The sequence below is a fragment of the Malania oleifera genome, chromosome 2 (genome assembly GCF_029873635.1).
Source record: "Malania oleifera isolate guangnan ecotype guangnan chromosome 2, ASM2987363v1, whole genome shotgun sequence".
Lineage (NCBI taxonomy): Eukaryota > Viridiplantae > Streptophyta > Magnoliopsida > Santalales > Ximeniaceae > Malania > Malania oleifera.
The window spans coordinates 60,678,389-60,690,895 of record NC_080418.1 but is presented as its reverse complement, the minus strand read 5'-3'; the positions used below and the strand labels follow the sequence as shown (position 1 = coordinate 60,690,895).

Sequence of the window (12,507 nt, the reverse complement as noted above, 5' to 3'; positions counted from 1 at the left end):
CAATAATTATCCTCTCTTTTTTCTCCTTTATTTAGATTAAAAATATTTTTGTTTTAATTATTGAAATTAATCCACTGGATCTTCAAAACTAGAAAAATATAACTGAGAAAACGAAGAAGAAGAAGAGATGGTTACGACTTGTAAAAAACTCGTGATTGAAAAGCATGATTCTAATAGTGTAATAAGTCAAAGTGTGTTCAAGGTTGACAAAAGTTTTTTGAAAATAAGTAACATTATGATTGGAGAGAATGTTTTGAAGCATAAGAATTGTAAAAATACAATTCAAAGTTTAGTAAGTCACATATGGTAGTTTTCATTAGTTTGTATTAAACAAATTCATTATCTTCTCGTTCTTTTATTTTTATCCTCTTTGCACTTCTCTCTGGTCGAACGCAGTGTTAAAAGTTTCTTTTAGCTTCCTAGACTGAAAAATAATGGAGAGCTCGTTTTAACCTGGCAATGGCCATGTGAAGAGATAAGCCCCTAAGTGAGAAAGCACAATAGAGAAGCTTTCCCCTTGCGAAATGCATCGGCTACAACTCAAAGTCATGCTCTCCACCCTGCTAAGATGCCCCTGTTGTTCGCCTTCGCCACCATCTAGCTTCAAAGCGAAGTCCTTCTCCTCTTCTTTTTCTTCTTATTCTTCTTCTTCTCCTTCTTCTTCTTCTTTACAGTACTCCCCATGGTCTGGTCTTCATAGCTGGAGAGAGAGTTCTCTCAACGAGAATCGGGTTTGGGGATCCAGTGGTCCGGAACCCCAACCAATCGAGATCAATGAAGGTCCAATGGCAACGGCTTCTTCTCTAGCAGAGCTCGGAACTCTGGTTCTTTCCACGGCCGATCCTCTTTCCAAATCGAAGCTTTCTCATCAGGCTTACTCGAGGTGGCGTCGCGACACTCTCCCCGTCGGAATTTCGAAGCCGCCTGCTCGCCCTGCTCGTCCACCCGAGCCAAAACTGGTACGCTTTCTGATTATCAATTCAAATCCTTGTTGGTTCCGATCTACTTGGAATCTGCCGATTATTGGGCTACTCTGGAACTAATTGGAAATCTCTTTTTTTGTTTTATTATTATTTTTTTAAAATTTGTTATTTTGTTTGATCATTCCCAAAATCATAAGTGGGCTTGTTGAGTTTCGTTAAATTGGCTTTTGTAGAACCACAATTGCCTTCTGGACTGTTTATTAACCTCTGAAGCAGAATTGTGGGTGTGCTAATTTCTGGTTTTTTTTTTGGGGGTAAAATTCAGGTTTCCCCGAAGGAAATTCCAGCTCCCAAAAACTCGAAATTACCTCTTAATGCTTATATGCTCCATAATCTTGCCCATGTGGAGCTAAATGCGATTGATTTGGCGTGGGATACCGTTGTTCGGTTTTCACCATACTGTGATATTCTTGGGGAGGGTTTCTTTGCTGATTTTGCTCATGTTGCTGATGATGAGAGCCGTCATTTTGCATGGTGCTCACAGAGATTAGCTGAGCTGGGTTTCAAGTGAGGAAAGCTGTTAATTGGGTATCGTAATATGTTCCTGTTAGTATGAATGGCTCTTTAAGACTCACTTGTTCCCCTAAAATCAGGTATGGTGATATGCCTGCTCATAATTTGCTTTGGAGGGAGTGTGAAAAATCATCTGACAATGTTGCTGCACGTTTGGCTGCAATTCCTCTTGTCCAGGTTCTTTCCTGCTTTTTTTCTTACTGTGAAATATTTTTCTAACTGGTTTGATGCAAAACTTTGCTGATTTTTCTTGGGAGATTGCTAGCTCTTTTTCCTTGCCTGTATTTTCATTTCGCACTGTTGACGCACAGTAATTTTAATCTTTCGATCAACAAAATAAATAACACAAAGAACATTCACAGAAAAAATGTAGATGAGAGATTTTACGTGGTTCGGTAAGAGCATATTCACGGAGCGTGTACTTGGAGAAAAATCCATTATGAAACGATGACAGTACAAAATCTGATTAGAGTCTCCCCAATCCCAGACCCCCTTTACACCCCTTCACCTGTCAAACCAGTGAAGAAAAAATCTTCCTAAAGAGAAAGTCCCCTCTAACTCTCCTTACACAAAATGACAAGTAATATACTCTTTTTCCCATGACTTACAAACATATATATGACACCACACAACTGTGGATTTAGAGACGATCCAATGACTCTGATAAAAGTCACAATAAATAATTAAATAAAATATATATTTTTTTAACAATCTCCACCTTGGTTTTTAATCATAGCCAAGCACAACATTTCATCCCCACACTTTGGGATGCTCTGACAATAATCAACAAGAGACTACATTAACTAAGTCTAGACAGTGCTTGAACTTAGCTAATGTAACGAGTTTCGTGAGCATATCTGCAGCATTTCCATCTGTATGGATCTTCAATAACTGGAACTTACCACTTTCAACCCAACCTCTAACTGCATGGTACCGCATGTCAATATGCTTCGTGCGAGAGTGGTAAACCTGATTCATTACCAAGTGAATCACACTCTAACTATCACAGAGTACGTGTAACCTATCCTGTATAACACCAAGTTCCTGAATCAGTCCAATTAACCACAAAGCCTCCTTACCTGCCTCTGCCAAAGCTATGTGTTCAGCTTCTGTAGTAGACAAAACTATAGTAGGTTGCAACATAGCCTTCCAACTAATGAAACTACCAGCCATGGTAAAAATGAAGTCAGAAGTAGACCTCCTCTTATTCAAATCACCTACATAATAGGAGTCCACATAACCCTGAACATTACAATCATCAGTACTTTCAAATAAGATACCATAATCAAAAGTGTCATGCAAATATCTAAAAATCCATTTCACCGCATTCCAATGCATTATACCTGGATTAGTCATATATTTGCTTACCAAACTAACTGCATATGACAAGTCTGGTCTACTACATACCATAGCATCCATCAGACTCCCTATAGCATCCATCAGACTCCCTACTGCACTGACATAAGGCACACTAACCATATCTGACTTATCCTCATTAGTAGAAGGATACAGTTTAGCAGACAACTGAAAATGAGCAGCTAGAGGTGTACTTACCGGTTTAGCCTTATCCATATTAAACCTTTCCAACACCTTCTTAATATATTTACCCTGTGACAACTACAACTTTTTCTGTTGTCTGTCCCTCCTGATTTTCATGCCAAGGATCTTTTTAGCTGTACCAAGATCCTTCATCTCAAACTCATCCTGTAACCTGGCTTTCAACACATTCAACTCATCAGTACTGTTAGAGGCAATCAACATGTCATCCACATATAGCATAAGGATCACATATACACAACTGTTGAGCAATCTGAAGTAGACACAACTGTCATAACTTCTTTCAACATACCCAATCCTCAACATATAAGAATCAAACCTCTTATATCATTGCCTAGGGGATTGCTTTAAACCATAAAGAGACCTATTCAACTTACATATTAGGTGTTCTTTACCTTGTTTCACAAACCCCTCCGGTTGCTCCATAAAGATATCTTTCTCCAACTCACCATGAAGGAAAGCTGTCTTTACATCCATTTGTTCCAAATCGGAATCATGCATGGCAACCAATGCTAACAAGGATCTAATAGAAGCATGCTTAACAACAGGAGAAAAGATTTCATTATAATCTATACCTTTTTCCTGTTTGTATTCTTTTTCTACTAACCTAACCTTATATTTTATCCCTTATGATTATAAAGTAGGCTCTTTCTTTCTGAAAACTCACTTACAACCAATCAGCTTCCTGTTCTTGGGCTTTTGAACCAACACCCCAAGTGTTATTCTTATGAAGAGACTCCATCTCCTCAACCATGGCTCCAAGCCAACTATCTTGTTCAGAATTCTGAACTGCTTCCTGAAAATCAGAAGGATCTCCACTACTAGTAATCGGAACAAATGTAGCTAAGTCCTCAAACCCATACCTGACTGGAGGCTTAACATTCCTCTTTTCTCTGTCAGTGGTTAGCACTGTAGGCTTATGTCTATCACCTGTCTAAGAAATTTCCTAAGGAACTGTAGCCTGTCTCACTGTATCCTGTGCAACAGAATCAACAATAGTAGTTTGAGTATTACCCATACCTGAATTCTGAATACTGTCCAGCTCCACCTGAATAGGTACTCTCGCTGAATCAAACTCCACCTTCTTATCAGCATTCTCCTTCAACATGGCTTTCTCATCGTAGATCACATCCCTACTAATGACCACCTTCCATGCCATAGGGTTCCACAACCGATATCCCTTCACTCCTTCTTGGAAACCAAGAAATACACACGGTTTGGACTTAGAGTCCAACTTTGATCTTTCCTGTTCCTGCACATGCACATACGATGGACAACCAAATATTCTCAACACAGAGTAATCTACTAGCTTACTTGTCCATACCTCCTCAGGAATTTTTGCGTCAATAGTTGCAGAAGGAGACCTGTTTACCAGGTAGCATGCCATACTCACTGCTTTTGCCCAGAATGACTTAGGCAGATTAGCCTGAATCCTCATACATCTTGCCCTCTCTAGTAATGTTCTGTTCATTCTTTCAGCCACCCCATTCTACTGTGGCCCTTGTGGAACTATATAGTGCCTAGTGATTCCCTCTTCCTTATAGAAGTCAATTAACTGGTTGTTTTTGTACTCCAGTCCATTGTCATATCTCAGAAACTTCACTTGTTTTCTTGTTTGTTTCTCTACCTGAGTTTTCCATTCTCTGAACTTACTGAATACCTTACTCCTTTGCTTTAGAAAATACACCCAGACTTTCCTGAAAAAGTCATCAATAAATGAGACAAAATAAATAACACTACTGTGAGACTATACCTGTATTGGACCCCATACATCTGAATGAATGTACTCCAACACCTCCTTGCTCGTATGCTTTCTTGTTCTGAAACTCACCCTGCGCTGTTTACCAAACAAACAGTATTTACAAAACTTAAGCTTACAACAAGAATTATCTCCTAGTAAGTTCCGCCTGTACAGCTCTTGCAAACCCCGCTCACTCATGTGACCCAGCCTTATATGCCACAGAGTAGTATCATCTGTATTTGTATCTAAACAGGTACTAGTTGCAGCTCTACCTGTCACTGTGCTACCAACCAGAGTGTACAAATTTGTTCCTCAGATGACCCTTTATTATTACTAGTGAACCTCTATCCACTTTCAGCACACCATCCCTAGCTGAAAAAGAGAAATCATTACTGTCCAAAGAGCCCAAGGAAATAAGATTCTTTTTCAAATCTAGAACATGCCTCACATCCCTGATGGTTCTAACCACACCATCAAACATCCTGATTTTGACCGTTCCAATACCAAGAATACCTCAGGAAGTATCATTACCCATCAACACCGTCCCCCAGAGATTGGTTCATAGGAGTCAAATCAGTCCTTGTATGGAGACATATGATATGAGCACGTCGAATCCAAAGTCTAGGTATCGGCTAAGTAACTAGAATCTGTAGTAACAGCCAAAAGATCCCCGTCAAAAACTAATGAACTGCTCTCCACTATAGTAGCCTGCTCAGTTTTCTTCCTGTTCTTTTCCTTTAAATCTCTTTTCCTCCTTAGACAGTACTTCTTCATATGCCTTTCTTTCCCACAATAAAAACAACCACTCCTCAAATTCCCATTCTTATCCTTGGACTTGGATCGAGATTTCCCTCGATTCCAATTACCCCTGTTAGAACTCCTGCCCTGCTGTTGGCTAGACTCACCCTTGCCCTTAGCCACCAACCCTTCTCCATGTCCTGAATAATCTGGTTTGTGAAAATTCTCACTGTCCAGAATGACACTAGTCATCTCATCAACTATAAAAGTCTCCTTACCTAGCAGTAGTGTGGTTTTCAAAGTATCAAGTGAACGAGGAAGTGAATACAACAGAATTAGTGTTTTATCTTCCTCAATTTTTACCTCAATACTCAGCAACTGTGTGATTATTTTATTGAAATTATTGAGGTGGTCTCTGACTTCTATGCCCTCAGCCATCCTCAACTGATACAACTATTTCTTCAAATACAATCTATTAACTAAGGACTTGGACATATAAATATTCTCCAATTTTTTCCAAAGCTCAGTTGGTGATGTTTCATTCAACACACTGTATTTAATTTCTGGAGCTAAACTTAAGCGAATGGTACTTACCGCTTTCATTTTCAACTCCTCCCACTGATCATCTGACATGGTTTTTGGCTTCTTGTCTTTCCTATACAATGCTTTAATCAGTCCCTATTGGACCAACACATCCTTCACATTGCTCTGCCACAAATTGAAATTATTTTTTCCATTAAAAGACTCCATCTCGAACTTGGCCGTTGATGTACTTGCCATTTAAATATTTTTTTTCTCTCCTTTTTTTTTTCTCTCTCCTCTGACACCAGCACTTGTCAGGATAACATCAGCGTGACGTCAGCCCTCCACGGGGAGGATCTGTGCCTCAACCCGAATCGTTCCGCTTGTCCCGGATCCCTGATCCACTGCACGTGTTCTAGCCGACTTGGATGCTGACCCGTGCCTTGACCCGGCAGGTTCCGCTTGGATCCGACCTGCAACCCAGCCTCTTGACCCGCGTGTCAACCTGTTGCATTCCGTACCTGACCCAATTCTGAATTTGGGTTGGTCACCCAATTCTGGCACTGTTCATTATGTTCTTCATCTGTGAAATTTTTTTTTTCTTCTGATTTTTTTTTTTCACACCTTCAATTGAAAAATGATCCTCCTTCAATTGAAAAAATTTCGGAATAATTTTCCGGCATCTAATCTGAATCCGCGTACCTCAATTCGATCTGAACAAATTGCTTTGATCTTGAGCACTCCCGCGGAAAAACTATCCAAAAAATTTCTTTCGATCTGATTTGATCTATCAGATTTGCACCCAATCGAAACCGTGCTCTGATACCACTTGTTGATGCGCAGCGATTTTAATCTTCCGATCAACAAAATAAATAGCACAAAGAACATTCATAGAAGAAATGTAGACGAGAGATTTTACATGGTTCGGTAAGATTGCCTATGTTCATGAAGCGTGCACCTGGAGAAAAATTCACTATGAAACGATGGCAGTACATGATTTGATCAGACTCTCCCCGATCCCAGATCCCCTATACACCCCTTCACCTGTCAAACCGGTGAAGAAAAAAATCTTCATGGAGAGAAAGTCCCCTCTAACTCTCCTTGTACAAAATGACAAGCAATATACTCTTTTTCCCATGACTTACAAACATATATATGATGCCACACAACCGTTGGATTTAGAGACAATCCAATGACTGTGATAAAAGCCATAATAAATAAATAAATAAAACATATTTTTTGAACACGCACCTCGAGAAATTTGTATCCTTGTTTTTAATGTGTTAAGGATTTTCTGTTGTTGGAGCATTTCTGGTTATTATTATTAGATTACCACTTTACCTAAAAACTTAAACTATTAGGTTGTGGGCCAACAATGTATATCAAGTTTTAACACTCTTCCGCACGTGTAAACCGACAGCACGTGAAGAGGTAAAACCCAAATAACACCCATGATAGGAAACACAATTTTTTTTTTTAAATACTACACAATAAACACGAGCAATTAGACTAGAACCTAAGACTTTCTAGTAACCAGATATGATACCATATTAAATTACCACTTTACCTAAAAGTTTAAACTGTTAGGTTGTGAGCCAACATATATCAAATTTTAAAAATTATTAAAGAGAAAAAAAAAAAAAGACAATATAGTGTTGATCTTCCTTTTTGCTGTATTCAGTTTTTATATGTATTTGAATGGTACTTACTCGCTGAGTGTTCTTTGAACCATGCAGTCTAAATGTGTTTTGAGTTTCTCTTCAAACAATTGCTACTTGCTACAGAAACAATGCCTCCATTTTTATCCTTTAGGAATTCAATCTCCTTTCCTCCTTTGTTTTTAAACAATCAATACAACAAACCAAGCCTTAAATCCTATTAGATGGGATCGGTTACATGAATCATTTTCTACCAATTTATGTAATTTCTCTTTTGTTTCTACCAGACCCATTTTTTATGGTTGCTATTCCTTGTAATCCTCAGGTAAATGTTAATTAACTCTACTTTCTTTGGATGACGAAAATCACAATGGATAAGTGCTATATATATATATATATATATATATATATTATGACATGGTTAGTTTGGGTTGTACCTTATGCAGCATTCATTCATTTTTCCTTTTTATTTGCTTTTTGTTTGGCATGTGTTCTCATAATAAATACTTTAAAATACATTCAAGAAAGTTGGGAAGCAGTACTCTTTAGAAAATAGAGAAGGAAGGGAATCATGACATCCACCCCCCACCCCCACGCGAGCGCCAACACAAATAAAAAAAAAGCTCATTCCCCTCGTATTGACTTCGATATTGTCATATGCATGAATTGTAATCACAATTCTCTTTTGTTAGTCGTATAGGAGGCTAGAGGGCTTGATGCTGGGCCACGGCTAGTGCAAAAATTGATAGGCTTTGGAGATTGTAGAACATCAAACCTTGTGGCCAGGATTGCCAATGAGGAGGTTGCACACGTGGCGGTTGGTGTTCATTGGTTTATCTTGGTCTGTCAGAAGATGGACCGTGCCCCGTGCTCCACATTTAGAGGTCTGAGGCTCCTTTGATGTCCTGTGCTCAGAGAACACGTGCGCATTTATTATTAAATTCTATTCTCATGTTATTTTTTAAATTCATGTAGAGCTTTTGAAAGAGTACAATGTAGAGTTAAAAGGGCCATTTAATTATTCAGCTCGAGACAAAGCTGGAATTCCTCGTGACTGGTAAGAAAGTTTAACAGACAGAAGATGACTCTATGTTGTGCAGTGTTAATATCATGTTTCTTTTCTGGTCATCTTGGAAACTTAATAGAGGATGACAGGCAATGTTTACTCTGATATACAGGTATGAGGCGTCATCTACAAATAAGCAGGATAAGACTGAGAAGCTTTCTGAGGTATATGTGCTGTCTGCAATGTGGTCTAGCCGGACTTGTAAAATTAATCTTGAATGCATTTCCATTTGTCAAAGAAAAAGAGAGTTAAATCTCAAATTTGGTGTTGCAGGTATATCACAGGCTTGCTTGTGTCATATCCATGGAAAATGAGAACGCGACTTTGAATAGGCCTCCTAAATGATGTTGGTTTGAAGTACACGTTTAATCGAGCACAGCCTCCCTCTGCCTCGAAACATAGGGATTTCTTCAATTCACGCAAGGAAGTGTTCAGCCTTCTCATGCAATTCCAACAAGAAGGCAACTAGTACAAGTAACGCAGTCCTGATCTTGTTAATAGGCTGTATAGGCAGCGATCACATGGTTTCCTGTCTTTTCCAATGGAAGTCGACTGCGAGAGCCGTTCTAGTTGCTGACCAAAATTCGTCTCATCATCTAAATTTGCTCGTGTACTCGGGTTGCCTTAACTTATTTTGTGTAATGCTTTTTATAGGATTTGCTGTGATATTTGAGCCTTCTCCAAAATATCAAGGTAGGGGATTCGGATTGGCAAACAGCTGTGTTATTTCACTGAAATTGTATTATTTCAACGGAATAGACGGAAAGGACTTTTCAAATCTCACGATGAGAATACTATATCTGCATGAAATTTTATATTTTCTTCTTCATGGTGGATCCATTTTCTTATAATTCAATAACCCAAGATGAAGTTAACTAATAAACCAAAATATTTCTTTGACTTTTTTGTGGGGTAGCTTTAAACCAGATTAGGGGTGAGCATTTGGTTGGTTCGGTGAATTCGGTCAATTAATCGAAAATTTTTAGTTAAAAAATTTCATTAATCAAACAATTGAAGCCTTCTAGCTGAAAAATCTCTATTTTGTTGAAAAAAAATTGATTTTCAATAAACTCCCCATAAAAGCATCGTCTTGAAACCAAATTTAAGTTAAAAAATAATACATTTTTCTGCTCTCAAGCTACTTCATTGGATTACACTGAAAAGTATCCTTTTTTTTTCTTAAACCTTGAAAAGTTTTATTTATTTTATTTTATATTTTTTTGTGGGAGAACCACTAATTTGCATTAAAAACTCACCTTAAGAAACTTGAAATCTTTAGAAAATGCCCAAAAGGCGCATAATAGACATTTATTCCAAAATTTCTTTGGGGAAAAAAAAAACTTGAAAACATTTAAAATCTCTTAAAATGCACTTAAAAAAAATGAATTTTCAATTTTTATGGGGAAAAGCATGAAATCACATCAAACTAATAGCAAACTCAATCATATCCTATAATTGTTTTGACCCATCAATGTCATTAAAAATTCAAAAACTTTTAGACAAAATGACCAGATACATTGCCCTTAGATAAACTGTTGACTTTTTGAGTCCTATTTTGTTTTGATTATCACAAATATAAAGTATCTTATCTATGCATTGAGAATGTGAGCAGGATTATCACTTTGCATGCACAGATGGTAAGGATAACATAGAAGCCGTGAGGAACTGAAATTCAACATCACCTGGTGCATGGCATAGCTACACGAAGTGCAAAAGGAATGAAGACAAATCTTTCAAATTGTTATTGCATTCACTTTATTTGGGTTGGTAATATTAATATGATCTATAATAATGCATCTGCATGCATGATAGGGTTCTAATGCTCAATGGACCATAGATTGACTCATAGGAACCAATACCCTTCAGATAAAATGCCACAGCTTACTCACACAAGGTTGAAAAAGCTCAACGGCCAAAATGGATTTAAAAAAGACTTCGTCGACCGATGCTAGATTTTAAGGCTTAAGTTAAAAGTTTAGTCGACTGAACAGACTGTAGGCCAGAAAGTCAACGTTTGACTAAGTCACAGTCGATCGACCGATCTGCGTTATAAACACTTCAGTCGACTGAACAAGTAGAAGTCAAATATTTGACTTGGCTTGGTCGACCAACCCATTTTTAAACTGAACTTCCTCGGTCAACCGAACTTCAAAAGTACCTTTTTCCACCTTCCCCACCCGACCGAACTTGTAGTTCAAAATGAGTTCAGTCAACCGAAATTCAAAGTTTGGTAGACCGAACCTTTGTCTTGGTTGACCGAACCTACGAAAGGTTCAAAATCGCCCCAAGACAGTCGACCATACCTACAATTCAAAATTGCCATGGTCGACCAAACCTTGTATATGGTTGACCGAATCTCTCGGGTTCACTTAAAATAACTACAGTAATTGAGGTTAAAACTTAATTAAATGTTCTCAAAAATACCAAATGAGTCCCCAACGACTATTTTTTGAAGGTATTTTATATATAGCCCTCTTTTGTTCTGATTAGCAATGAGATTAGCAAATTGATTAAGGAAAAATCCTTTCAAATTTTTATACTCCCATTTGACCATACTACATATTTTCAAGCAAAATTTTTCATACTCTCTCTTACATTACTTGCTAAAATCTTTTTAAGAGTAGAGAGATTTATTTGCTTATACTTCTGACTTGAAAATTAATTGCAAGTTGAAGGGGAGTTTTGAGCTTTATTGTTGCGAGTATTTTCCTACACAAATCTCTATATACTCTCAAATTTCTATAGTCATTTTAAAATTCTTCATTGAGAATTTGCTTGGTAATTTTTCTCATATTGTTGTTAATTGATTACACCGTTTGGGAAAATTATTTTAACTTGTGAGTTTCTTGCATACTGATTGCAAGAACTGAAAGTTTGCATTTATCCTTGATAAATCTTTTGCAAACTTAATCCATAACCTTTTTGTGCTTCATTATTTAAACATATTACTGAGGTATTTGATTAAGTTTATTTAGAGTCTTTAAATGCTCATATTGTGAACATCTTCTAGAATCAAAGACCTTACTCACTCACACATACTTATATATATATATATATATATATATATATATATATATATATATATATATATATATATTGTTGTGAGTAGATACATTGTTTAGACCAAATCTCACTTGAACATTAATTTTGTTAGGAACCTGTGAGCAACCAGAAAGATGTGACACTAGAAATTTAACATGGTTCGGTCAACATCGACCTACGTCCATGGAGCACACACCACAAATTCACTATTCGCCTGAAAATTACAACTCTCTCTTCCTCTCACTCTCTTCCTCCTTTTTTTCACTCCTTGCTCTCTGAGCTTCTCTTCTCTTGCGTATATTACATTCCTCAACTCTCTATTTATAGGGCTGATATTTAAATCACAATTAAATACATTAAATAACAAATTTGGGAGGTTTACAATCATGAGATAAATGGTTGATAAATGTCTAGATTGCACGCGTCATTTATTTCCTCACGCGCGTCTCCAACTCAGCAGCTTTATCTCCTTACGCGTGTCTCTAGCTCAGCGTCTCTTGGCTCCAGTAACAACAATCTCCCACTTGGAGATGGAGACGCCTCCTCAGCCAGTGTCATGAATAATTGATGTGCTCAAAATATGTCTTCAGGTATGAAGACCAATTGAAATTGAACACAACTTCAGTTTCTCTGTAGTCATCACCTTCCTGTCTGCTCGATTCCTGCAGACTAATCTGATGGTTGTCA

At 37.6% G+C, this 12,507-nt stretch overlaps 1 protein-coding gene across 1 annotated transcript; it reads left to right on the top strand.

Annotated features, from left to right (window-relative positions):
* Positions 1-382: 382 nt before the first annotated feature.
* Positions 383-9,595, top strand: LOC131149412 (uncharacterized). The gene is made up of 7 exons (XM_058099839.1): positions 383-959; positions 1,249-1,490; positions 1,577-1,673; positions 8,413-8,596; positions 8,688-8,769; positions 8,891-8,942; positions 9,052-9,595. The coding sequence occupies exons 1-7, from the start codon at positions 525-527 to the stop codon at positions 9,121-9,123; spliced, it is 1,164 nt and encodes a 387-aa protein (XP_057955822.1). The 5' UTR covers positions 383-524; the 3' UTR covers positions 9,124-9,595.
* Positions 9,596-12,507: the final 2,912 nt, after the last annotated feature.